We start from the raw sequence: 24468 nt of genomic DNA, 5'->3' as shown, positions 1-24468 counted from the left end.
ACACCCATTGCAGGTGGGCTAACCACCCCTGAATCATTGATTTTAAAATGGTTAATTTTATGTTATATGAACTTCACCTTGTTTTTTTTTTTTTTTTAAATCAGTCACTGGTATAAAAGCGTGTTCCTTTTCACTTTAGAAAAGCCGAGCTGATTCTGTTCATCAATATATGGATGATATAAAATTTGATCCCAATTATCAGTAGATCCCAGAATAGATGAAGGGTTGGTTGCATCTCTGCCACAATTCCTTCCTCATCCTCAGACCGAGTGGCCAGGGGTGGCTTCAGGCCCCAACGGGATCTGCTCACCTGGTGGCATCAGCTCTCACCAAAGGCCCCGGACACCATGCCCCGCCTCCCCCCCCACCAGCCCAAAGATGGGTCCGCCGTCCAGCTCCCGAGCCTCCGAGGGCATCCTCAGGAGGAGAGGGCAGGTGGACCCTGCAGCTGCTACCGTGGAACCTTATGACAAGGATGGGCTCTTAGACTCTCTGTCCAACTGAGTTGCTATTACAATTGGACTTTCTCTCAGTCTCCCAGGAAGGTCTTCATTCATTTTCATTCATGCATTTTCTCTCTGCCATTCATGGGTGTGTGTTCTCAGTTCATAGGCTGAAGCCGGCTGACATCAAGGTCATAGGCGCCCTGGGTGACTCTCTCACGGTGAGTTACCCCCACTGTGGAAGGCGGTCTTGACTTCTAGGAGATCCCGGAGAGAGGAACTCTCCACTGCGGCCATCTCCAGCCCTTCTCCAGCCCACCTGCCCTGGACCCAGCATTCCTGGCCCCACATTCCCCCACGTCCAGCCTAACCTCGTATTCCTCTCCCAACGCTGGAATGACGGAGCGAGCAGGAAGTGAGGGGACCTCAGAGGGAGCAGCTGGGACAGATCTCACAGCCTGGCAGGGGTGGGCAGATCGGACTAGGTCTCCCCTGTGGTGCGAGGCTCCTTCAAAGCACTGGCACTTGTCCCAGAGGAAGTTAAAGGAGGGAGAAGAGAGGAGGACACAGGAGCAGGTGCTGGTGGGGCGGGGGAGTGGGAGAGAGAGTGGGAAAATGGTCCCTGCTCACTCCTGCAGCCACTCCATGGTGACCCTTCAGGCGTGCAAAGTGCTATCCAGGAAAAGCAAAATCAGGCCCTAGAGAGACAGGGTGGAGGGTCCCAGAGGCTCCCAGACACGCGCTTCTGCTCAGTAGTGATTCATTACAGACGTTTCCAGCCGCTACTCTCTGGGTCAGTAGAGTTCAGGGCCTCCAGCGGAATCTTCCAGAAAGGCCAGCAGGCACTGTTCAGATCTGTGGCCGTTCAGCCTTTGACCTGTCTCATTTCGCCTCACCCACACAGTCCTGTGAAATGCGATTAAACTTAACACATAAGGCAGGTGAAGCGAGTGCCCACGGCCGCGTAGCTCCCAGAGGCTGGGCTCGCACCAGCCCGACTCCAAGTCCGGATCCTCTCCCTGTACTGCAGCTGTGTCCCCATGACCCCTCAACGACTCTTCACCCGAAACCCCCTGCTGCTCCTAACTTTCTGGAAGGACAGGCAGGCTGGTCCTTAGCATGGCTTATCCCAACCACTTCCTGCTGGGCATGACCTGGTATTGCTACTCTCCAACCCCTGGTCCCCTCCAAGTTCTCTCGGGATAATGACTCATCAAGAATCCGGCACAGTTCTTCAGGACTTCCTGGGAGGCACCATTTGGAGGGTAACATACATGGCACGTGGCAGAGGAATGGGGCCCCAGAGGGCAGCGGTCCCCCCGATGGGCTGGGGGAGGTCCTCTCTCATGGAGGCCAGCCTCTCCCCATGCTGTCCGAGAGACCAGTCTTCAGCATGACCTTTGCCATGGCCCTGCTTAGAAGTAACACACTTTAGGCCAGGGTCATGCACCTGCAGAGTGTGTCCAGGTTGAGGTTTTAAAAAACCAGGCTCTCTCTCCAACTGAAGGGTAGGGATATGACATTTTATTTTCTTCTATTTTTTAAATTGTGTGTACATGAGCGATATTGATATAAAAGGACTGTGATGGGCTTTTGTTTCACAACTTTGAAGAATGAGGCAAATGGGACCCTGAAATGTGTCCTTTGGAAAAACGGATACCGCTGTCTAATTTCCAGAGCAGTTCTGCTAGCCTGGTGCACCTGATCTGGGTCTGGGCAGGGTTTCTTAGGGTGAGGCCACGCTGTGGTAGGCGCCAGGATTTCCAGCGGGAGCTCTCACTCACTCGTGTGAAGCAGGAAGCACATCAGGACTGGGGCCTGTCTCGACTCTGGACTCTAGGGGGTGCCCAGGCGTTCCCAGCCAGACCCAGAATCGGGGAGTTTCTGGCCAGCAGGCAAGGAAACTCACCCTTCCATGTTCCCTGTCAGGCAGGTAATGGGGCCGGATCCAAGCCTGGGGACATCTTAGATGTCTTGACTCAGTACCGAGGCCTGTCCTGGAGGTGAGTAAGAATGTGGTAAGACCCTGAATGACCCTTTCAGTGCAGCAGGGGGAGGGAGGACCCCAGAGCATCCCAAAAAACCATTCTTCTAGCAGGCACATGAACCACCTGATGAGTGATTTTCAATGAGACACTTCTGCTTTACTTGGAGGAAGGAAAGCAAAGCTTCCCCAAACCACTACATTTCCCAGGACAGGAACTGAGACCTGAGCAGGAGGAGTTTGGGGGAGAAACTGCACAAATGTTTGGCTTGAAAATCTTCCCTAGCTTTCATTTCTCCCTCTGGGGCATAAGCTCAGAAGGGGCAGTGGCCTTTGAAACTAGAGTTGTGCCTGAATCCTAGCTGCCCAGCTCTGTGCAACCCTGGGCAAGTTACTTAACGTCTCTGAGCTTGTCTCCTTACTGTCAGTGCTAGGATGCTAATACTGCCTGAGCACTATCATGAGGGTTAGAGTTTAAGCCTCCAGCATGGTGCCTGACACAAAGTAGATCGAAATGGTAGCAGGCATCATTATTAAAGGGGCTTCATTTTCCAGATGAGAAAGCAAGGCTCAGAGAGGGCAAGTAACCTGTCTGCGGTCACACAGCCAGATGACAAAAGAACAGAAAGTAGAGCAGATGGTTCCTGACCCCTAATCTGGCACATTCCCCCATCGTGACTGCCTCATGCCGGCTTCTCCTGCTTTGGCTGTAATCAAATCCAGGCTGCCACTGGCTGCAGGGAGCTGGACTCATGCTTTGAACACCCGGCTCCTGCCAAGCGTGAGAGGGCAGGTTTGCTGTTTCCTCAGCCTGGAATCGGGCATCTCTGGCCCCAGACTGAACCAGAGTGTTGAATCCCTGGCATCCTCCCTTGTGACGCTGCACAGAAATAAACCCCAAACATGTTGAGACCCTTTTAAATGTTCCCAGACATACTTGGCAGAGAAAGAGGGGATATGGAAAAGCAGGGAATCCAATACACTTTGGAATGTTCCATATTTTCATGCCTAGAAACCCATCCAACTCTGATTTCCTTGGAATTTTAGAAGCAGCTTGGAAGATGGGTTGCACCCTAGAAGACACCCTTTTACAGCAGGTTTTCCTAAGCCAAATAGAAAGAGAGGATGAGAGGGCAAACCTCTCCACTCTGTTGTCGGTGGTAATAGCCAAGCCGAGCGGCCGTGGCTGGTGGGGCACGACTGGGCTCGGCATCCAGGGAAGGGTCGCTTTGCCTTTAAAAAGAGGGTGAAGAGGCCCACTTGGTTCCCAGACCCCAATGTCAACACTCAGAGTTAAAAACCAACACAAAGTCTGTCGTGCCTATAAATCCATTCCTTGGCTGGATGTTCCGGTTTGTGGGGACAAGGCAGAGGAGTTGCTGTGTCCTGGTTTGGTTTTCCACTGCAATAATAAGGAAACGACAAGCCCAAGCCCCCGGGTGTCTCCCAGAAGGAGAAAGGCCTGTCTTGGCAGCGTCTGAGCTGTTCTGGCGTCGCCGGCATTCTCAGACTCCCTTTTCTTTTCTGTTCCCCCCACCACAGTGGCGGAGGCGATCACAACCTCAACAGCGTCACCACCCTGCCAAGTGAGTACGCGCTGCCCGGGGCTGGGGGCTGGCAGGCGGGCTCGCCCGCGCGGCTCTGCAGCGCCTCCTGGTGGCGGCCGTGGGATCGGCAGGGAGCCGGGCGGTGCCACTCTGCGGCGTTCGCCAGGGGGCGCTGCGTCCCCGAGGCAGGGGGGCCCTGCTCTGCTTGGTGAGCTCGGGAAAGCCTCGGAGAGATGTGTTTTGGAAGAAATACTATTCGTCCGAGGAAGGAAGAGAGTCAGAGAGGAGAAGAGAGTTCAGGCCAAATCTTAGTACAAGCCATTATTAGGAAATGAGTCTAGAAAGCCGGAAAGGGCACCCGCTTTGCCTGTCATTCTGAGCAGAGCACCTTTGTGGGAGGCGTTGACCTGGGTCGGGGCAGCATCAAGCACCACTGCATGCAAAGATGCTGAATTCCTGAGTGTGACTCTCGGAAACGCCTCTATTGCCGCCGTGAGGGCTGAAGCGACCTTGTGCAGGCTATGCAAACACACTGGGGTTTGGGGCCCAAAAGTTTCCCTTAAGTCACTTCAGCGATGGCCTGCTAGGAATGATTTTTTTTTTAAGCCTTGAGCCACATTCTCTGAATGGTCTTCTTAGGCGTCCTTTTCTTCTCCTTAGCGCACACACATCACAGTGTGTGTTCCTAAAGCATACATGCACGAAATGTTCTCGTTACATTACTTTCCCTTCACACATTCTACCTAAAAATCTTGCCTAAGAAACTTAACTGGTCCCGATCTCATTGACTTTTCTTGTAATTATCCCTTTGCAATATGTGAGAGTCTGGAATATATCTCAGTATGTAATGTAACTGAGAAGTTATCTGAGGTGGGTAAGGCTCTGAGACTTTGATGGTAGATATGGCTTAATCTCCACATGGCTGGGGGGACTGATAGAGCCTCATGTAGTGTTATTGGTTTTGCTCTTGCAAGGGGAAGTAGTCTGGGCTGCATTTGTGACTGTGATCGACTGGGCAGGAGCTGGCCCAGCATGGGCCCACCAGTTCCCACTCTAATATCCTACACAATATCCCACCACTTTATTCCCACTCTATTATCGTGGAGAAAATAACTAGAAATGGCTAATGGCTCAAGACCTTTCGCTACAGTGATTCAAGAAGGACTGAGACAGTCCTCACCCCATCCCCCAGGTGGACCCCCCCCCCCCCATGCACTTGGCCCAGCGATGGATCATTGCCTGTTCAGATTCTTCCTTCCTAGAGCTTTGAGGACAGTTTGACTGTAGGAGCCGGATAATCCCCACAGAGATAACTGCATGAAAATGGGTTAGAAAAATTCCGAGAATTTAGGGTCAGAATAGAAGCTCAGTTTGACTCCCTCTTCAATTTCATCCAACAAAGACTCCAGTTCTGGCTGCTTGGGAAGTAGGAGCATGAACCAAGGTCCCCGCCCTCATGCCATCATCACATTTTCTTTGGGGTGCGTCTCCCTAAAGACAGGCCAGTGTACCAACAATTAGAGCTACGTACATGTTTAAGGGGAAATAAATAGGAAGGCGGTTAAAGCTGCCTTCTGGAAAGCGGTTTTAAGAACTAGAATTCATCAAGAAAAGAAAGGTAATGGAACATTTTTGGCATAGATAACCACATAAACCAGCAAGTTCTCAGTCTAAACAATGCGGAGTGCCATTTTATGGTTTTCCTGGTAGGTAGCTAGCTGGCCTGTGCTGGTTTCCTCCAGTAACCGGAAACCAAGGACAACCCTTTCTATTTCCAGATGGCTTTAGTGACTTCACAGCTCTTCCTTCTACTGAGTAGAAATCAGAGTAATTTCTATCCATTGGGCACAATGTCCCCAAAGCCACAAGGAAGGAGTCCAATGCCTCTGTGTTGTGTAGGTCCTATTGCAGAACTTGGTCCTAGAGAAGACTCTGCCACCTGGCCTGATGCCTAGATGGCTGGTGCCTTGCCCATTCCTTTCCCATATCCTAGCTGATTGCGAGACCGGGGCAAAATGCCCCGTATTGGAGCTGAGAGAGTAGAGTTCGGGCCTGGAATCCTTTCTCAGTAACCCCGTGACTCGTAGCACACCTCCCACGCTTCGTCAGCTTTGCGTCATCCTTCATTCAGTCCACAGGCCTTTGCTGAGCGTATGTGAGAGTCTGGGGTGTATATGGAGCCTGCTCTCAGGAGTTCTCAGCCAAGCTGGGGAGATGGAAAAGTGACAGTCAAGTGCAGATCCAGTGTGGTAAAGACATCAGAGTGCATGAGATTGAACGGATCATGCACTCAAATGACAAGTCTTTAACCAGACTGATCAAGGGGGGTGAGAGGGGGAGAGCCTCAGAATTGGGAACAGAAGAGGAGGCATTACTGTGGAAATAAAAAGGATTATGAGAGTGTTTTGAATAATTGTATGTCCATAAATGAGATAACTCAGAGAAAATGGTAAAATTCCTAGAAAGACACAAATGACTGAAACCGACTCAAGACAAAAATAGAACATCTGAATAGATACATAACAAAGTGATTGAATTTTGAAATTGCCCACCAAAGAAAGCCCAGGCTTTTTTGGTTTCACTACTGAATTCTATCAAACACTGAAAGAAAAATTTTACATCAATTCTTCACAAACTCCTCCCAAAAATGTAAAGGGAAGGAATACTGCCCAATTCATTCTATGAGAATAATAAAATAAGACAAAGATACTATTATCTTAATAATAAAAATTATATTATCTTAATAACAAGAATAAGACAAAGATATTACATATTCCTAAGTATTCTTTTTAAAGATTTTATTTATTTGACAGAGAGGGAGAGATCACAAGTAGGCAGAGAGGCAGGTAGAGAGAGAGGGAGAAGTAGGTTCCCTGCTGAGCAGAGAGCCCGATGTGGGGCTTGATCCCAGGACCCTGAGATCATGACCTGAGCCGAAGGCAGCGGCTTAACCCACTGAGCCACCCAGGCACCCCTCGTAAGTATTTTTTATCTTAATATATTATCTTATTAACATTATTATCTTAATAACAAAAATAAGACCAAGATATTACAGGGAAAGAAAACTACAGACCAATATCCCTTTTGGATGTATGTGCAGAAATCCGCAACAAAATATAGCAAGCAAAGTACAACAACATATAAAAAGGATTACACCCCATGATTATATGGGAATGCAAGTTTAGTTGCAAATAAAAAATCAATTAATATAATACATTATATCGAGAGCATAAAGGACAAAAACTACATGATTATTTTGACAGATAAGAAAAAGTATTTTACAAAAACTAATATCCATGATAAAAAATATTCTACATACTAAAAATAGAAGAAAATTTTCTCAATCTGATAACGGGTATCTACAAAAGCCCACGGTTAACATCATACTTAATGAGGAAAGGCAAGATGCTTTCCTCATGAGATCAAGATGTATACTCTTGACACTTTTATTCAACATTAAGCTGGAGGTTCTAGTCAGGAAAGTTAAGAAAATGCAAGAAAAAGCATCAAGATTAGAAATGGAGTAAAGTTATATGTATTTGCAGGTGACACAACCTTATATATAGGATCTGAAGGAATTAATTATTAGAACTAATATTTCTAAATATTATTAGAAATAATATTAAAATTATTAGAACTAATAATTAAAAATTATTAGAACTAATAAATGAGTTCAGCAAGATTTCAAAATTTCAAAATTTCAAAAATTAATTTTTGCATATCTGTACACTAGCAATTAATAACCTCAAAATGAAATTAAAAGATAACCTTCCATTTACAATAGCATCAAAAAATACATAAGAATAAATTTGACAAAGTTCATTTTTATGCTTTTAAGATTTCAAAACATTGCTGAGAGGCGCCTGGGTGGCTCAGTGGGTTAAAGCCTCTGCCTTCGGCTCAGGTCATGATCTCAGGGTCCTGGGATCGAGCCCCGCATTGGGCTCTCTGCTCAGCAGGGAGCCTGCTTCCCCTCTGTCTCTGCCTGCTGCTCTGCCTACTTGTGATCTCTCTCTGTCAAATAAATAAATAAAATCTTTAAAAAAAAATTGCTGAAAGAAGTTTAATCAGACCTAAATAAATGGAAAGGCATCCTATGTTCATGAATCATAAGATTTAATATTGATAAGATGGCAGCATCCCCCAAATTAATCTGCAGATCCAATATAATCCCTATCAAAATTTCAGCTGGCTTCTTTGCAGAAATTGACAAGCTGACCCTAAAATTCATGTGAAAATGCAAGAGACCCAGAATATGCAAGATAATGTTGCAAAAGAACAAATTCAGTGGACTTACAGTCCCCGATTTCAAAACTTAATAAGACTCCAATAATCAAGACAGTGTGGTACTAGCGTAAGGATAGCCGTATAGATTAATGGAATAGAATCGAGAGTCCATAAATAAACCTTCATACGTATGGTTACCTTATTTTCAATATGAGTACCAAGACTAATGAGGAAAGAATAGTCTTTTCAATTAATGGTGCTGGGATAATTATACAGCCATATGCAAAAGATGAAGTTGGACTCCTACCTCATACCGTATACAAATTTAACTCAAAATGGATCATAGGCTTAAGAGCTAAAGTTACCCTTAGAAGAAAATATAGAAGCAAATCTTCATGACCTTGGGCTAAAAAAGCCTCCTTAGATATAACACCAAAAGGACAAGTGACAAAACTAAAAACAGATTGGACAAAATGAAATACTTCTGAGCTTCAAAGGATACCATCAAGAAAGTAAAAAGAAGGGCGCCTGGGTGGCTCAGTGGGTTAAAGCCACTGCCTTTGGCTTAGGTCATGATCTTGGGGTCCTGGGAACGAGCCCCGAATCAGGCTCTCTGCTCAGCGGGGAGCCTGCCTCTCCTTCTCTCCCTGCTCATGTTCGCTTGCTCGCTGTTTCTCTCTCTTTCCCAAATAAATAAATTCAATATTTATTTTTTAAAAAGAAGAAGAAAACAAAAAGAAAAATGCATGAGAGGAGCACCAAAGCCAGACTCACGTTTATTCAGCAGGAATTTGTTAAGCCCTGGTTAAGCATCAGCCTACTCGACACCTTCTTTCCAAGTTGAGAGAACAGTAAGGTTAAGGGCTCTAAGGGTGAGGGTCCCTTGTCCCTGACATGCACCGGCATTTATCGAAGGAATCTGAAGACGGTTTAGGATAGTTACTAAATGTGTCTCTTCTTTGTGTTTCCAGACATCCTCAGGGAATTCAACCCTTCCCTGAGGGGCTTCTCTGTTGGCACCGGGAAAGAAAACAGCCCTGGAGCCTTCCTAAATCAGGCTGTGGCAGGAGACCGAGCTGAGTAAGTAGGGGAGCTTGGGGGGGACCACACAGATCCTCTGGGGACCTAGTCAGGGGCTTGGCCTAGATTGGGGTGTAGAGCTGAAGGCTAGGGTAGAGGGCCTTGGTCCACAGGAGAGTTCTGGGGGTCAAAGACTGGACTGAATGGCTCTCCTGGGGGTGTCCCTCACTGTGGGACATAGAAACATATTAGCCCACCCCCAATACCACCCCAGGAACTAGTCACAGTTTACTCTGATGCCAGGCATATGCTTGGAGCACATTACTCCTGTCCACAGAAGATGGCTGGGTAAGAGGGGGCCGACTCTCAGACTCCCAGTTCCAGTTTTTATGACTCTGTTAATGCTCCATCTGTCCTGCCCTTCCCTTCCCAGGGCAGGGTGGGCGGGGGGACATGCTTTCCAGGCAGTCTTTGCAGGCTCTACTCTTTGCATCTTTGCTGGGTCATTGAGAGAGCCCTCCCAAGAGGGAAGCCAAGCGTCTGAGTCCGGGCACACATGTCCCGCCCCTGCCCCAGCCTCCGAAGCCTTAGCCTCCGAGATGGGGCTGGCGGTGAACCTGTCCCATGGGGCGGTTATGATCCTCGATGCCGTGTTGAAGCTGAAAGTTCTGGGGGGTATAAGTCACACACACACACACACACACACACACACACACACACTGGGTCAGCATAGTCATGCTAGTAACGATGCAGCAGGGCTGTGGGACCTGCCTGGGGAAACTGTTGGGGAGCAAGGGGACCATTATTGTGGTCCGTGCACCCTGAATGGCAGGTTCCTGAGAACCGGAGAGCAGGGCCAGCTTTCCTGGGTCCTGCACCTCCATTTCTCTCCCTGATCCCCAAGCCTAGGGTGCTTTTTCGGATTTGCCACCTGGTCAGACAAAAGCGAATACTGCATCCAATCTAGAAAAAATATGGAAAGATCCTCTCTGTTTCTTAATCCTATTTTTCTTCCAGAATAATCGCAAACCTCTTTGCCACGTAGTTCCTCGGGATTCTGTGTTTAGTTCCCAGATTCCCTGACATCATTTAACCAGCTTTCAACACCATCCCGAATCTACAGTTCACCTGAGTAACTCCCATTTATTCAGGACGGGAGTCATCCAAATCAGAAATTTTTCCAAAACCTAATCCGTTTCATAATAAATTCTGTGGCTTCGTCTTCCTTTTGGTGGGAGAAGGGTGAAAGGCTATCCAATTGACTGCCCCAAAATTTTGGCATTAATATTACCATAATTTGGGGTTTTTTCCAAGCATATGTCAACTAGTGGTATCCAGAGAGATGTTTGTAAGCTTGATTAGGTCAGGGAGGCGTCCAAGAAGGAGTCCTTGGTGGAGAACATAAAGTTCATGATTCATATGACCATGGATCTCTCTCCTGCTTTCCTCAAAGCCGTGGGGCCCTTTTGTGCAAGTAATCCATCCGTCCAAGCACTTCCTGAGTCATAGGAAGGGGTTGGTGACGATTGCTCCCATATTACAGATGAAGAAACTGTAGCACAAAGAGGCACAGTGGCCTGAACAAATGCGTCACCTCGACCACGTGACCTGTATTCCTTGTGCCTGGCAGGCCCTAGCCCAGGTCTGGTAATAACCCATCTTATATACCTGCTGTGCCCAACCTAGCAGACACCCTCACGTTTACTAGCCCCATGTTCTGTGCAGGTCACACACCCAGGTTTTCTTAACGGTGATATTGAGGCTCAGAGAGGTCAAGTAATCTTCCAGCTCTGGTCCTCAGAGCAGGCATCCTGATGGCTTCCAGTGATGAGGGAACCAAGACGCAAGGAGATCCCCGCCCAGGAGATCTGATACCTGCCTAGTCCCCTGTGATGAAGACCAGGCCAGCTGGGCTAATAGTGAAGACATGACAACCACTGTGTCCTGCTGGGGTGGTGCCAGAGACAGGGGATGGCGGTGGTGATAGGAGACGGGATTCAGTGGGTCGTTGCTAATATGGAGGCTTACCACGTGCTGCTCTAAATTCTCTATTTAATGCATCCGACAACTGAGTGGAGAAGGCGTGCTTCCCATGCACATCTTACACAGGACCAAACTAAGGGTTTGCAAGGTTAAGCACTTTGTCAAGCTCTCCCGGCTGGTCGGGGCTGGGCCCAGCCTGGCTCTAAAGGGGGGGGGGGTCTTAGTCCATGAGGCTGCTTTGCTTGTCTCAAGTGCTGCTCCTCAGGATCCTTGAAGATACAGGGTTTTATCTCCATGTTTTGCAGTCTTTGGGGACGGCACACTTAGGTTACATTCCCGCAGTTAGCAGGAGGTGACTAAATGTCAAACCTGGGTATGTCTGACTTGACCTTGATGGTGCGGGTGCCCTGCAGGCAAAGCTCACAGCACCCACATAGGCAGGCTAATATCAAGCCATGTGTGACATGAAATGCACATGCAGCCTTCTGTCTGCCCTGAGTGAGCCTGGCCTGGAAAAGAAACATGCCGCTAAGTCCCCCGCTCACATGTTGAGTGCCTTGCCTGTCCCGAAGCAAGGTCATAATGCCCCCCTCTCCCACCCTCCACCTCCAGGGGAGGCTGGATGGAAAAGGTGCTCTGGAATGGGAGGGTGGCCTTCAGTCCAACTCTCCTGCTGCCTGTTTGATTGCTACCCTCCCTGCCTCAGCTTCATGGTCTCTGCTCATTACCTGACTTCTGTCTGTCTGTGTCCACAGGGATTTACCTGTTCAGGCCAGGAGGCTGGTGGACCTGATGAAGAATGACACGGTAATTCACAGTCCCAGTCTCCTAGGCCCGCTTGAGCTAGCATTCCCTGGAAGAGGGAGTAAGCCGGAGAAATCCATGGAGACAGAGAGGGTCAGGGTCAGGGACCACATGGAAGTGCAGAGAACCCACCTTTAAAAACCACAAGTGATCTAGCTCCTCCCACTGGTGACCTATGACCTCAGGACCCCAAAACCACAGAATAGAAAATAGTGATGTCCATTAAACCCTCCGGGAGGTGAGGACCCATCTCTGCCAGGGTTTGCTACTCTGTCTTTTTTACTCAGCTCTGGAGCAAGGCACTTACTTGTTTGTTTCCTGTTCATTTCAGAAGATAAATTTTCAGGAGGATTGGAAGATAATAACCGTGTTCATAGGAGGCAATGATCTCTGTGATTTCTGCAACGACCCGGTGAGCCTCTAGGCCCTTAACTCAAGACTCCCGCAGGGAGGGATTTCCACACCAGGTGGCTAGCGCAAGTGCTGTAGGCCTGGCACTTGGGGCTTATAACCTGGAATTAACCCTGAGACCAAGAGTGCATTCACCTCTAGGCAAAGACTCGATAGAACTGGTTATGAAACTTATCTTGATTAGGTTTTATAACCTGATCATATCATTCTAGAAACCAAGGTAATGTTCCAAGGATCTAGAAAAATCAGACATATCTTTGTATAGATCATTAAAGTCAGTTCCTTTTTCCAGCGTCGAACTGCCTTACCGTCTCTGTTTTGAATGGGAAAAAAAAAAATGATTTCCTAATGCAAACATTTAGGCATAGTTCAGAGCCAAGTCATTCCAAGCTGATGGGAACCCCAAGAGCCAGGCTGCTGCCCTGTGGGTATGGTGCTTCTTCCTGGAACCCCAGAATCTCTGAGCTGGACAAACCCCACAAATCCTGTTGACTGCTCTCCCACCTGCCACAGGAATGCCTTCCAGAGAACCTAGCTGTTGAATATTCCCAGAGATGGGCAGCTTTTTAACTTGCTCTCATTAGTACTATAAGCAAGTACCAATTTTTTGGTAGTGTTTGTGTCAAGCCCAAATTGGCCTTCTTGTAACCTCCACCTTTTCTGCCTATGCTAGGTGTGCCTGTACCTCTTCTACATGCAATTCAGCTGACTTTAAAAATAATAGGTTTTAAATTTTTTTTATAATTTTATAAGCAATGCACACTGGAATCTCTTCAAAGCACAAAGAAAAAACTTATTTTCTGTAATTACAACACCCAGAAATGCCATCGCTAACATTTTGTTAAATGTCTCTCTGGCATTTTTCTCTGAAAAGGGAGAAGTTACTTTATTATTTGCTAAAAATAGCTTCCTTCTGGAGATATTGTTTGGTGATCTGCTTTTTTTTTTTTTTTTTCCAGTAGTGATCCATTGGGAAGATGATCCTATGTCAGTAGTCTTCCATAAAATAATTCTTAATGACCATATAACTAGTCAATAATCCATATTGGCCATACTTTACTTAACTGTCACCATTTACTGTGTATTTAGCTTATATTGTTTCTAATTATGCCTGTTATAAATAACACCAGGAGAAACATCCAACTCGATGGGCACCCCTAATAGTTTCCTGATACATGCCCTGAGTAGTAAGACTTTTAGACAAGAAGGTATGTACATTTCCCCTACTGTTTCATCAAATTTCCAAACATACTGAGAAATGCAGAGAATTATGTAGTAAGTGCCCATCTACCCACCGCCTAGCTTTTACAGTTGTTACCATGTTGCCATATTAACTTAGCACGTATCTCTCTCTCTATCTCACTCTGGGGGGACGCTGCACATTTTCAGTGCCTTGGATACAGATAGCCAAACTGCTTCCAGAATGTTGGCATCAATTATGCCTCCTTCCTCACGTTCCATCTGTCAATGTATGTTATTTGTTTTAATAGCTGCTAATCTAATAAATGAAAAAATCGTATCTTCAAATTTTGCATTTATTTGATGAGTAGGGAGGAAGAAGCCTTTATGTCCTTTGTTTCATACTCATTTGAATTCCTCCTGATAAATTCTATATGAAGGCCACTGCTACTTTCTGTTTAGGTATTTATGGTTCTCTTACAGATCTCTAAAAACCCCTCATATTAAGTATACTAACCCTTTATCAAATATGCTGCCTGTTTGTCGATTTCCATTTAATTTTGTTTATAGTGTTTTCTGATAAACAGAATGTCTTTAATGTCTGGTATCATTTCCTGGGCATGTATTATAGGCCAGGCACCGTACTAGGTGCTGAGCCTTGCAGCTCTGTCCTCAAGGAACTCACAGTCTGGGAGGGAGGTAGAGAAAATGCACCATAACACAGAAAAGACAACATGGTGGCCCCAAAGTCAGAATTTCCATGGGAATTTGTGTTTTGTAGGATGGTTGGGGAGTCAGGGGAGTAAATGGAGCAGGAGACCTTCCAACTAGGGCTGGAAAATGACACTCAGTAGAGCAAAATTGGGAGGTGGGGAGTCCTACTGAGCCTGGGGAGCTTCTGTCCCAAGGGGCAACCCTGGTCCCCAGACCCGTCACAACCTCAAAGTCACCAGGGTTTTTCTGGGATGTGATGGGCTCGCTGTGGGCATACTGCTCTCAGTGAAGCAGGTAAGGAAGTTGGACTGTGGCCTCTGCTCCACTTTTGAGTCATTTGATGGAAAAGGTCTTGGTTAGATTTTAGCCACAGAAAGGGTTCCACTTAAAAAAAAAAAATTAAAAATCACCAAGTATGGAGGTTAGAAGAAATAACATAAAATGTGTTTATTCTTGGGGGAGGGGATTCACAGGACCCCCTTCCCCTATGATCATGTCTTTAAGTGATCTGATGGGGCAGCAGGTCCCCAGGCACTTTGAGGCATGAAGGCAGAAGAGCTCGGGCCATGGGACCAGAGAACATTCAAACCGCAGGAGATCTGAGAAGTCCCGTGCTCCAACACCTATTCTAGAGGGGCTCAGAGATGTAAGATGCTTTAGCTAAGTCCCTGCATCTAATTAATGCAAAGTGGATCCAAAGCTTTCCATAACTTTATGCAAAAAACAAGGTTTCTGGGGAGGTCACAGCCATGACCAGCCTAAGGATGGTGGGTTTGGTCTGAAGGCTGGGGGCCCCCTAGACCAACCTTATGTTTCAATGTCACCCATTCTGGCTAACATACAAGAAGAAGGGGACCCAAGACATGAATGAGCCTGGTCCACAGAGAAATTAGGTGGTGGATGGTGTTAGACCTCCCCTTTTCCCGCAGGCCCGCTATTCTCCTCAGAACTTCACGGACAACATCGGGAAAGCTCTGGACATCCTCCATGCTGAGGTGTGTAGGTTGGACTGTGTGGCCTCTGAGCAGCTCAACCAACGGTCTTTCTTGGGCCTCAGACATGGCCTGGAAGGGCTCTGACTTCCTGCTCGCCTTTCCCTGGAAGCCAGCACTGACAGTGCCACTGTCCTGATTCCAGAAGCCTGAACACATAGGTGTCAAAAGCAGGGGGGAGGGAGATGGGGAGGGATGAAGGAGGTGGGTGGGGCATGGGAGGTATCCAGCAGGAGATGCTGGCCCAGACCTAGATGAGGGACTGGAGCCATCAGCCTCTACTCTCCTGGGGACTGGCCTTGCCTTTGCTCAGGTTCCTCGTGCATTTGTGAACCTGGTGAAGGTTCTGGAGATCATCAATCTGAGGGAGCTGTACCAGGAGATGAAGGTCAACTGCCCAAGGGTTATCCTCAGGTGAGAAGGAAGCTTCTCCCCCATTCCCTAAAGCACCAGGGGATCCTCAGCAGAAAGCAACTCTGATTCATTAGAAAGTCCAAGGGCAGGTGTGTGAGGAGGGCTAAGCCCACCCCATTTTCTAACCTGATGAAGCCTCATGGGTTTTTGTGAGCCCAGTGTAGACCTCAGCTAAACTCGGGATCTGTGTCAGCACCCGACCATCCTCCTGGCTGTCCTGGGAGCTCAAGACACCCTTCAGTTCTCCTGGGAGGGAAGAGTAAAGCGTGAGGAATGGAGTGGGCCTGTGTGGGCCGGGTCACAGGTCACCAGTCAGTGTAAGCAGAACATCCCCTCATCGAGCCCCATTTCCAGGACAGAGAGAACCTCTCCCTGGTGAGGGTGTCCTAGGCTGGGCAATCACAACTGTGGGGTTATGGCCACTTGCTGGAGGAGAGGGTGTCACATTAGAATCAGGGAACACTCTTTTCTGAGCACAGAGAGCCCTGGCCCTGGGAAGGTCCTGGAAAGGCCTTTTTCATCCCCCATCTCCAGAGCCAAAGGCAGCTCCCTCTCTGACATGATACCTCTCCTTGACCTTCTGGGTTAAGACATCCTTCTAACCTGAGCATGGTCATTTCTGCCAGCATTCCTTCCTGCATGGCCTCCCCTGGACCCTGAGCCCAGGTCCCGGGCTGTGCCCCACCCCAGTGTCCTCCGCAGCCCTGTAGCCCTTGACAGGCCCCCACAACAGCCCTGAGCACAGCACGTGGTGATGATTCATGTGCCTCTCCCCACAGCCCTGCACCCCACCCCCCCACATGAGTCACGGCTCACACAGCAGAGCGCCTGTTTGCTGAGGGAGTGAATGAATAATTCACAAGGGCCAGATTTGCTCTTGCAAATGAAGCGGCACCTTGGCTACTCCCCTGAAGATGCGTGCCAGACCTCAGCTGGAGGCCCAGACCTCACAGGTCTCCCCCACAGCCGGGGAAGGCCTGAGGACCCCGTGAGCGTGAGCGGGAGGACGGCTGCCGCGTGACCCGTGCCTATGAAGGCAGCCGGTGTCAGGCGTGCTGTATTGTCAGCGGCTGACTCATCCCCTGGCTCCCACTTTCTCCAGTCACTGGGCCACCCAGGGGTTTAGTGGATTCGTCTCAGCACAGCTTATCCAAAAGTCTCTTGCTGCCCATCACTGCAGGGCTTTCAGACAATTAAAGCTAACAGTTCAGAAGAAGGCATCTGCCAAGTCCCTTCTCAGCCCTGTAATGGCTAAGTCATTCACTGCCAGGTTAGGCAGATTCGGGGTCACCTTGTCCTGCCGCCTCTCCACTGTTCTGTCTCCGTGGTGGTCCTTTCCTTGGAGGCACAGGTCTCTTCTGAGCCATGCACACTCTGATCGCCTCGCCCTGTGCACTCCCCGCCCCATCCCCAGACCAAAAGCCCAGATGGGCAAGGTGGCCAACCAGAGCAGAGGGATAGACTGGACAGAAGCAGTTTAACGAGGGATTAAGAGCTCAGGTTCAGACCAGACAGACTAGAGTTCAAGTTCTGGCTCCCACACGTAGTCTCCATGTGACCTTGAGCACGTACTTAACCACATGGAGCCTCAGTTTTCTCCTCTATAAAATGGGGATGATAATACAACTTCTTGATTCACTGAGAGGAAAACCAAATGGGTTAATACCCATAAAACTCTTGGAACGGTGAGCATCAGGACGTGTGAGCCCTTATTCTGAGCGTTGCTGCCCCTGTTATTATTTAAAAGTAGGTGTGCTTTACCTCTGTTGCCTGGTCTGTCCTCACACAGTCATAAGGTAACCAGCTCCGGAAGTCGTTCCTGCAGAGGTCAGAAGTAACTGGCTCATTTTCATGAGAAAATGCAGCTCTGGGGAACTTCCTCCAGCTTCATCTGGCGGGGCTTCCATTAGTACTGACTTCCAACACCTCTAGGTCAAATAGATTGTGAATCTCAAGTCAAGTCAATGTCATGCATTTGGACAGTGATCTTGGTGAGGTGAGGCATCTCTTGGTTCGGTCCACAGGAACCTGTGCCCCTGTGTCCTGAAGTTTGAGGATAACTCAACAGAACTTGCCGCCCTCATCGAAGTGAATAAGCAATACCAGGTAAGCTGAGAACGGGTTCTGAGACCGCACCAGAAATGCTGTGTGGTTTCCTTGCTCCGGTGAGAAATGAGGTCATGCTTACCTTATCGTGATCCCCGCTGTCCAGTGTGAGGGTGTGAGGTGACCAGTGAGCCATTTGCAGATTTGAAGACATCTTGAAAGACCATAGGGACTGTGATTTGGTTTATTTGCACCAAGCTTGTAGAGCCGAGTCACTCAACACACTTCATGAAATCTCCGTTCCTAGCCTTACACACCACACACACACACACACACACACTATTTCCATTTGGAGAGTGTGTGTGAGTTTCTGACTCCTAGCTGGGAAGCCTTTTCCACCTAAGAGAGTCTAGAGGATTCTCTGAGATGACTTGCATGTCCTTTGCTGTCCTCTCCCAGGGAAGCAGGTACTCTGGGGGAGCACAGGGAGAAAGAGAGTCAGCCAATGATCTCCAGACATCCTGTGCATTATTCATTTGGGGCCTTTTTCCGTCCAGTCTTTGGCCAGAGCAGCTGGCTCCCTTGACGACCTTCAGTTTCCCCCAAAATAATCATCCAGTCACTCAAGAGGGCAATGGTAGCCTTCCGGTTCTTCTAGAGTAGGCTGCAAACAGTTACCAGGATGGATCCATCCTTAAAACTCATGGACTCCTTGGAACAGAACCACTTCCCATCAGGGGTATCAGGGCTTGAGGGAACGAGCCTCCATCTATCACCCTCTGGGTGACTCCCCAGCGGTACTTCCTTCTGCTGCGGGAAGGCAGAAGTCCATGGCATGTACTAGGAGAAGGAAGGCAGCCAAGGTTACAGCCATGAGAGCAAACCTGTTTGTTCCAAGTAGAACAGGTTCTTGGAGGCAAGCAACAAAAATGTATGTGATATGGGTTAATTTAAGCAGTTGGATTATTTAAGTAGACCGTCTGGAAGAGTTAAAAAGCTATGATCAGAGGTGGAGGCACCAGAAATCATGGCATCATGAAACTCTAGGGACCAAATCATAAGGATCAAAATCAGACCAAGGAACTCGTTCAGTGGAGACACTGTGGACACCAATGTCACTGCTGCTTCTAGGAATCGGCCACAGTTGCCACCCTTAGCAGAATGGATTCTGTGCTGTCCCTCTTTCTGGCACTAGCTTTGGAGGGCCCCTGGCGTGTGCCTAAGCCCGGGTGTGGGGGTCACTGGGAGAGCCCGCATTTGTCTTCCTCATTTTGTACAGTGGGAGGTGGGCTGCTCTTCATATAGGTGGAGTTTTTCCAAACATAGGAAGTGGGTTCAGATGCCGTTCCCAGGTCTAATGTTGGTTACCACTGAGATCCAGGAGAAGTTCATGGTCAGCCGCAGGAGGCCATCACACACACTGGCAGACTCCTCTCCCTTCTTTCTGCAAAAGCTATGACTCCCATCTCTCTCCATGGAGATGATCATTACTATTCATGACCACCATGTGCCAGGCATTCTAGACACTATTTCTTTCATTTCCCAAGAGGGGCCTGGTTCCACTGTGGGCCATTGTGGCTCTTCACAGAGCAACCAGTAGCACTGGAAGGGATCTAAGGGAGGGTCCAGGCCTGGCCACACATCCTCCACTTACAGATGAGGAAAGAGAGGTCCAGAGAGGGGAAGCATTCCCCCGGGGAAAAGTACATGTGGCGCCTTCGGTAATGACCCCACTGATGTTCCTGACTGCCTGTTCCAGCCAGAGTCCTGGCCCCAAATGGTAGAAATCCTGTAAACAGTGAAAATGGCAGAAGCTGGCAGAACCTGGAGCCAGAACTGGGCTAACCTGTCCTCCTAGAACCGAGCCCAAGGGGATGCTATGAGAGTAACAGCTCTGTTACCTTCCTGGAGAGACCTGAGGGTCTCAGAGAAGGGTGTATGCACGGGAGCATGCCTGACCCCCCTAAACACACACCATGCACAGATGATATAAATGGGCATTAAATATCATTGCTGATTCACCTTTGAGTTTCTGAACAAATGTAGGACAGAAATAAATTAAATGTAATGATTATCCCCCAAAAGTCATTACATTGAATTCATGCCCTCCCCCACCCCCTGTCCCAGTCTTTAATCAGAAGCTTCCAGAGGAGATCAAGCTGATGGTCTTGGGTTTTTCCTTGCCTTTCCTTTATTTCCCCCACAGCCTAGGTCAGATACACGCCGCTGTGAGCGGAGGTTGGGGTTGAGGCAGAAGTCTGATCTAAAAAAGTAACTAACTGGTTCCTGATCAGTTGAGATTTTGTTACAGATTGATTTCACTCCAGGGGCGGACTCTGTTCAATTCTATAACAGCGAAAGAGGTGGCACACAGCCCGAGCAGAGGTGGGGAGACCCCCCTGACCCCTGCCCCCTTTGCCTCCTGCAGGAGGGGACTCACCAGCTGGTTGAGAGCGGTCGGTACGACACAAGAGAGGATTTCACGGTGGTCGTGCAGCCGTTCTTCGAGAAAGTGGACATGCCAAAGACGCCGGTAAGGAAAGCAAACCTGGTGGGTGTAGGGGAGCCCCGCAGAGCCCAGTCCGTTCTGAGTGTCATTTGTGTCCCTGACATCCTCCAACACGGACCCTCCTTTACGCCCTGGGACCAGGACGGGTTGCCGGACAGCTCTTTCTTTGCTCCTGACTGTTTCCACTTCAGCAGCAAAGCTCACGCGCACGCGGCCAGCGCCCTCTGGAACAGCATGGTAAGACGACCGAGGTAGGAAAACCTATCCTCTCTCTGTAGGAGAAAGACCCTGGCCAGCTTTTGAAGGAGTTCAGAGGCCCATCAGGCTGTATGATCCCCTTCCCCATAGCAATGACAGTGCCTGTGTCCGTCCCTTCCTTCCCCAGCCCTGACCTGCAGCCTGACCTCTCCCTTCTTGCCACCTCTTTCCACTTCTTGCTTTAGCTGGAACCTGTTGGCCAGAAGACAACACAGCACAACTTTGAATACAAGATCAATATCACCTGCCCGAACCAGGTAGCATGTGAACCTCGTCCTTGTCAACGGGTCTGTTTATCTGAGGATCTTTTACAGGATTATAGCATCTCTCAGGTTTCTCAGCTCGTTTCATCCCTAGTTCTCACTCCCAGCCCAGACTCCAGGCGATCGTCCACAGAGCCCATCTGGCTGGACCGTAAGGGGACGACAGCCACCTGTGGCCGGGGTTGCCTAGTGTCCCTTTGTCTCTCCATGTCCCAGGGAGCCTGCACACACCCAGGAAGGGGAACATGATAGCACCTTCCAGCTCTCATTTTGGAGACCAGGGGGCAGTGGAGAACATCAAGACCAGGATGGGGCAGAAAGGATACCCTGTCTCCATGTAGCTACTGTCTCTGTGGCTGGATAGAAAGATCGAGAAACTGAGACCTGGAGTATCTGCTAGGGCGACGGGGGAGGGGCTGGTCAAATGAAAGCTTGAGCTAGAAAAGCAGACTTTACCTGGGAAGGCAAAGCAGACCCATCCCCCCACCATGTTCACTCACAAATGGCCAGAGGGATACTTGGACCTCTGGAGCTGCTCCCTCCCCTCTACAATGTCCTTCATATTCCCAGAGGGGTCCCAGGCCTAGACTGGGAACCTCTGAGCCAGGGCTTACATGGAGCAGGACCTCAAAGTACCTGACTTTCTTGCCTGGCCAGGGTGGGAGTGGCCTGGGGTGGCAAGGGGTCTGGGGAGTAGGCAACATGCACTTACCTACTGAGGCACTGGCTGGGGTGGGAGGGTCAGGGGCGGGAAAGAGAGGGGATGCCGCCACCCAGCCAGCTGAGAGGGGAGTGGAGAGCAAACCTGCTCACCTGGGAGCCACTGCAGGCTTTATGCTAGCTGTTCCTAAGAGTTCAGGTTGCAGAGAAGGCCCAGTGCATCCTGGGAGGGAGCCCCCAGCGGTCAGCCTCGCGGGGAGGGGCTTGGGAACGTGGGCAGGGGAGGCTGGAAGTGTCATGCAGGAAGCCAGCGAACATGCTAGAGCTGCTCATGGCCCTCTTCTCACAGGTCTGGCCGTTTCTGAGCACCTACAAGAACAGAGCGCAGGTACGAGCTTGTTTCCTCCTTGTGGCTCTCCAGCCAGCAGGGTGGGCAGTCCCCAAGCTGGGACTGGCCCCACAAGGTGGCGGGGGAGGCAATGCGGGTAAAGGTCCTGGTGGGCAGCCAAGGGAGATTCATGCTCTTCTGTGAGGTCTACTGACCTACACCTTCAGACCAGGCGGTGGGCAGGAGAAGCCACACTGGTTAACAGCCCAGGTGGGACCAGCCAGTCGGACCGCTTCAGAGACTTAGGTGATGAGAGTTTTATCCTTGTAAGGCTGTAGAATCAGAGATGGCTAGGGTAGGATAAGATTGTTGTGTCAGGGCTCTGATTCTTGCACTGGATGGTGGGCGATCTGAACTAGGGTATCGGATCCCAGCCTAAGATCACCTAGGGAGCCTTCTCAAAGTGCCTTTCCAGGTCCCTCCCCAGGGTGGGACCCAGGAATCCAGGTGTGTTTGGTGAAGCTCTCCAAGTGAGTTTGATGCCCAGCCAACCTCTCTGGTCCCTTTCAACCCTGAGATTCTATGATTTGTTCTATGCCTTTAGGGTCACGGGAGCCACCTGCCTTGCAGGCACAGAGCCCCTTCTTCCTCGACACCCACCTCAGGTAAACCCCTTAGGACACATCAGAACCCAGGCCCCCCCCAAAGCACTCGGAGGCCAACGAGTGCTCTGACAAGACTTGGCATGTGTAACTCAATGGCAGCTTTAGGGCTGGGGCTTGCTTGCTTCCTGTCTGGGTGGTTGCCTGGAACAGGCTTTGTCCCCCTCTGCTGTGCAACGATGTCTTTACTCCACAGGACCCAAGGTGACCAGGCCAAGAACTGTTTGCTGCCCTCAATTCAGCCTGTTAGTCAGGGACCTCCAGGAGCTCCCCCTTAATGGCCCAGCCTAGTGGCGTGACCTCCCTGAGGCCAAGAGCTGGGGGCGCGGGGGGTTGCCCAGCAAGTCCCAGGAGCAAGTCAGCTCTGCGGGGTGCCCTGGGGCCCCAGGCTCTCTGATCACTGCTCCCTGCAAGAGGGCCAGAAATTTCCATGGAGGCTTCAAAAGCGATCTGGGACAGGGCAAGGCCTGACATGAGTCTTTCTCAGACTCTTGGCGGAAACTCAGAACGCAGCTGTAAAGGGGCTGGGCCTCAAACCCTATAGCTCATCTCACATGGTCCAGCACCCAGGTGGCCCTGCCCTCAAGGTCACAGCTGGCCTCCCACCCCACCATGTGTAAATTCCACTCTCTCCTCCCCACCATCCCTCCACCCTGCCCCCCCCCCCCCCCCCGCCTCTGCACCACTCTTCCCACAGGCCCGGGATTTGTTTGTTGAGTCTTTTCTGAGGAAATCCTTCATATAACCTCTGTCTCCATGGCCCTAACACACAGGTCATGCCTCTGGTCCTGCTTCAGGTCAGAAGCCCTAGACTCTTGACTACAGGTTCCTTCCCCTGCACTCAAGTGTGTCCGCTTGTCTTTCCAGTGCACGCCCTGAGACCGGCAGACATCCAAGTCGTGGCTGCACTGGGGGACTCCCTGACCGTAAGGGTGCTTGGGTCCCAGGTGGGGGGTGGGGGGTGGGGGAAGCTGCACCTGTTAGGCCCAGAGCCTGCACCCCTGACTTCTGCCCCTAGCCTGGCCCTGTCCATCCCAGAGGGTGGCAATGGTTTGATTTTGCAGTCACTTTCTCAATCAGGTGTGCAAGGGGACATCTTTTTCAAGAGCGAACACCTCACAATTGCTTTTTTTAACAACTGCAGAAAAGATGTCATTTCAACTCAAAATAACCTTCTGAACCCACCTGTGTGGGTGCTCCTTTCCCTCTGGATTACACTTGAGGAGTAGCTCAAACCCTCACATATATTCTGTCCGTGCACCTGCGTGCAAAGCAGGAGACTCCACAACCATGGCTTAAGCTCTGCTGTGAATATCCAAGAAACAGGGCTCCAGCCCTCCCAGATGACCACTTTCTGGCAGCACTTCTGAGGCCACAAGATTGCCTTACAGAATGTCCCAGAGGGAAAGAGGAAAAATGTGACGTTTATGAGAAGCCTGCCCACTGCGGTCCACTCCAATCTAGAGATAGGCTCCTTCGTGCTTCTAAGAGAAGTTCGGAGCGTAGGGCTTGCAGTGGTAATATGACCATGTCTCATACATGCAAAGCACTTGGGAGTTTGCAAAGCTGTTTTTGCCACCATGATCCAATTTCGTCATCAGAGCAATCCTGTGGGGACCAGAGCTCAGCAAGTCATGTCCTCGGGTCAGTTAGGAGGCAGCTGAGAGGCAGGCAGGGCAAATGACTGGAAAGGAGCATGGGAGAATGCAAGCCTGTTCTCGGGCTCCCAGCGCAGGGTCTGCTCACACCGCATGATAAATGCATTGGCAACTGCCCGCTTCCCTTTCCTCTGACTTATTCATTTTCCTATGGACTTTGGTGTGTTTTCAAAAGGCTGGCAATGGAATTGGCTCCAAACCGAATGACCTTTCTGATGTGACCACGCAGTATCGGGGACTGTCATATAGGTAATGCTAACCCTTCACCCCCTCCCGCCCCAGGCTCACCCCCAGAAATTGGGTGAGGGGATTGTCTCTTGTAAATGTGTAAATACTGAGGAGCCAGGACTGGATCTGGAAGGGGTT

The 24468-nt window shown here is 49.6% G+C and overlaps 1 protein-coding gene across 3 annotated transcripts in view; it reads left to right on the top strand.

Annotated features, from left to right (window-relative positions):
* PLB1 (phospholipase B1) overlaps positions 1-24468 on the top strand; it is a 135947-nt gene that overhangs the window by 70485 nt on the left and 40994 nt on the right. For all 3 annotated transcript variants that reach the window (XM_059188732.1, XM_059188733.1, XM_059188731.1), the window contains 16 exons: positions 606-664; positions 2373-2446; positions 3970-4013; positions 9173-9281; positions 11960-12011; positions 12340-12420; positions 15242-15307; positions 15618-15718; positions 17743-17824; positions 20193-20297; positions 20415-20510; positions 20717-20788; positions 21804-21842; positions 22387-22447; positions 23312-23370; positions 24278-24351. In XM_059188732.1, coding sequence (XP_059044715.1) covers positions 606-664; positions 2373-2446; positions 3970-4013; positions 9173-9281; positions 11960-12011; positions 12340-12420; positions 15242-15307; positions 15618-15718; positions 17743-17824; positions 20193-20297; positions 20415-20510; positions 20717-20788; positions 21804-21842; positions 22387-22447; positions 23312-23370; positions 24278-24351 — 1174 coding nt within the window. The remainder of the gene's footprint in view (positions 1-605; positions 665-2372; positions 2447-3969; positions 4014-9172; positions 9282-11959; positions 12012-12339; positions 12421-15241; positions 15308-15617; positions 15719-17742; positions 17825-20192; positions 20298-20414; positions 20511-20716; positions 20789-21803; positions 21843-22386; positions 22448-23311; positions 23371-24277; positions 24352-24468) is intronic.

Source organism: Mustela lutreola, chromosome 9, assembly GCF_030435805.1.
Source record: "Mustela lutreola isolate mMusLut2 chromosome 9, mMusLut2.pri, whole genome shotgun sequence".
Classification (NCBI taxonomy): Eukaryota; Metazoa; Chordata; class Mammalia; order Carnivora; family Mustelidae; genus Mustela; species Mustela lutreola.
Note: the sequence above shows the minus strand (reverse complement) of the source record. Positions and strands in the feature narration are given on the sequence as shown.